This window comes from Salvelinus namaycush, chromosome 23 (genome assembly GCF_016432855.1).
Source record: "Salvelinus namaycush isolate Seneca chromosome 23, SaNama_1.0, whole genome shotgun sequence".
Taxonomy (NCBI): Eukaryota; Metazoa; Chordata; class Actinopteri; order Salmoniformes; family Salmonidae; genus Salvelinus; species Salvelinus namaycush.
Window position 1 is genome coordinate 7,410,047 of NC_052329.1, and position 2,965 is coordinate 7,413,011.

General features: G+C 40.7%; 1 protein-coding gene across 1 annotated transcript; it reads left to right on the forward strand.

Moving 5' to 3' along the window:
* Window positions 1-304: 304 nt before the first annotated feature.
* On the forward strand, window positions 305-2,202 carry LOC120018053. Its single transcript, XM_038961014.1, has 4 exons — window positions 305-597; window positions 692-961; window positions 1,058-1,162; window positions 1,282-2,202. Exons 1-4 carry the CDS (start codon window positions 336-338, stop codon window positions 1,665-1,667), a joined length of 1,023 nt encoding a protein of 340 aa, XP_038816942.1. The 5' UTR covers window positions 305-335; the 3' UTR covers window positions 1,668-2,202.
* The last annotated feature ends 763 nt before the right edge of the window (window positions 2,203-2,965 follow it).

Consider the following 2,965-nt stretch of genomic DNA (forward strand, 5'->3'; position numbering starts at 1 on the left):
CCGGAGATTTTAGAATATCAAAAAGATACCTAATGTTTAGACACCCCCCCAATACCCTATGTTTGAACCAAATGGCAGGTGTTTGAACCACATGTCTTAGGCTTCAAAGATAACTTTGAGGCGGTTTTAGCGCGAAAAAATACGACACCACGCGAGTCATACGGCTACAAAAGCTAAGCAAAACAGGTCCCCCTGTTAGCTTCGTTTTCGCGCATTTACCCTACAGCATTCCCCCAGGAATAGTTATCGGACGGACCCCGTTAAAAAAGATCATCTGGTAAAAACCCTCCTCATGGATATTTCTCAAGGTTAGTTCTTGAAATAAATATTTACATATGCTATATATTAGATTTGTTTGTTCTTGGGAATTGTTTGAAAACGTTGTATGTTATAGAAATATTAAACAGGCCTTAGGGCCCGGATTCTTAACGTATAAAATGTCAATATTAGCTAAAATGATTAGAGCTTTAATATTATCTAATGTTTTTTTAGATTCTCAAACCTTCACTCAGATTCTCCGAGATATAACTGAACTCGAACCGGCCGTAGGGTCTCCGGAACAAATTGTTTACATCCCAACGCCGACCCTGAATTGTAGTAAGTAAGATTCAAGAATTCCGTAAGAATATTTATACCTTAAAAACAAAAAGTGTAGGCATCTTATATTAAAAGTTATTTTATGTGTTTACAGCTGAAATACATCCTAGAACGGGTGCCATAGGGAGTCTACACGGTTTCTGTGAAGGATATGCCTACGAGACAATTGTGCCCTACTCCCAGGATGTATTTACACACAAGCCGCAAACAGAGACTTTAAACGGCCTGTCAACTCCCCTGACCCAGGACCGTTGGACGCCCCCTATTAAACACCAACGGACAATCAGGGCCCAGATCCACAGGTCCGCTTCACCCGAACAATACTACTGGGAGGGTATTCACGAGACAGCGTTACAAGGACAAGGTATGAATCAATTATCATTTATATATATATTTTATTTTTATGCCTGAATATGTTTAAACATGGACTAATGGTGTTTTTTTTTTTTTTTACTTTCAGGCTCACAAGCTACAGACCAGGCAGATGCTATAATTAGGGTTGCCCAAAGACATGTTCCCGAGTTCTCAGAGCTTCTTCAGAACAGCCCTCTTCAAAAAAGCCGAGGTATTTAATTAATGTATTGTTAATATATAGGCTTATATCTGAAATGTATTTTACATTTTTATCAAACATATTTTAGGGTTAATAACCTATTTTTCTGTATGTATTATTTTTTAATGCAGACTCCTCGCCGGCTTATAAAGACATCCAAGAAGCTACACATCTAGATCCCGAAGAGGCGCCAAAGACCCCAGTCACCAGAACAGCGAAGCCTGATGATTTCAAAGTTTTAAATGACATTTCTGAGGTAGACGATTTGATGTTCTGTGAAGTGGCCAACCTTATTGAAGCGGCCAATTCTGGTGGGGCAACAGCCTCTTGTGAAATAGACCAAGCCGTGCTTTTCAAGGCTTTTACACAGGGTTTAAAATCACGAAAGGCTTTACTTCAACGTCGTATGGGTATTCTATTCGAACATCAATACAATCAGGATGTGTCATTCTGGCGTAGAGAGCTTCCCCGCATGTTAAACAACAGTAGGGTTAAAACAAGCAAATACCTCCGTTAAAAAACACATATGTAAAAAAAAAAAACACAAGCACACACATCCTTAAGTAGAGAAATGGCGCCCCCTATAGACCTAAGCGAGACAATTGAAACCCTCTTAGCGGAAATCCCTACAGAGCTCCAAGATATAATTAACCATATGAATGATTCTGGGCTAATTGACATAGGGGCTATAGATGAAAACCTATTATCCCAGATTCCCTCCGAACTCATTGAAATTATTACACGTATGAATGAGTCAGGGTCTGCAGATGAAAACAGGTTATCACAGATACCCGAATCAATCATATCTTTAATTACCCAGATGAACGAGAGCCCAAGGTTTAATTCTGCACCCCCTACACCTCTAAGCCATCCTTTAACACCCTTGTTCGAAGAGGAAACCCAATACGATGTTTTTGAACAGCTGAACAAATGTCTATCAAATCTGGAGCGGGAAGGTCTTGATCACAATGTACAGAACGAAAGCCCTAGGTTTAATTCTGCACCACCTACACCTCTAAGCCAGCCTTTAACACCCATGTCTGAAGAGTCTGAAACCCAATACGATGTTTTTGAACAGTTGGACAATTGTCTAGCAAATCAGGATGGGGATGGTCTTGATCGCAGTGAACATGTTTTGTATCGAAATAAATTCCACAATATTGAGGTTCGACAGTTTTTCAATTTCGCATGGGGGGGTCAGATTCGGGAATATGCTGTGTTTTACGTAATGCTTATGGACACTTTGAATGAACTGGTAGATAGAGTTAGAGCTTATAGCCAACCAAGGGATACCTTACAGTTGGAAATTTTTGGAGACAGTCTGCAGAGCCGTGTGTCGCTTATTTTAAATAGGGGTGAAGCAGATCTTGAACAATTTGTTAACCTGCTAGAACGCCTTGTTCAGTCAAATTTAAACGTGCTAGCAGATAGGACCCTCGAACTTGTAGTACAATTAGTCCGGCCACCACAAGGGGGCGGCGGGCAGAGACGTAAACTCGATAGCCTGATGCAGTCCGAAATCATAAGCAATAAAAAGGCCTACCTCATAATCGTTCACAATCATGGTAATAAGCTATGCTTTGCCATAGGTTTGGCCCACTTACTCAGCCCAGGATGTACAGAGCGCGAAGCGTTACAGAAAGCTCAAGAGCTACAAAAGGCTGTGGGTTTAGGTATACAGGAGGCTGTGGCTTTCTCAGACATAGGCAAATTTGAAAACTTTCTGAATATCAAGATTGTGGTTTTGTACCACAGCAGGGCTAATGACGCTCTCTTGAAGTTCCAAAATATACAAGAGCCACACCCTAAGACTAT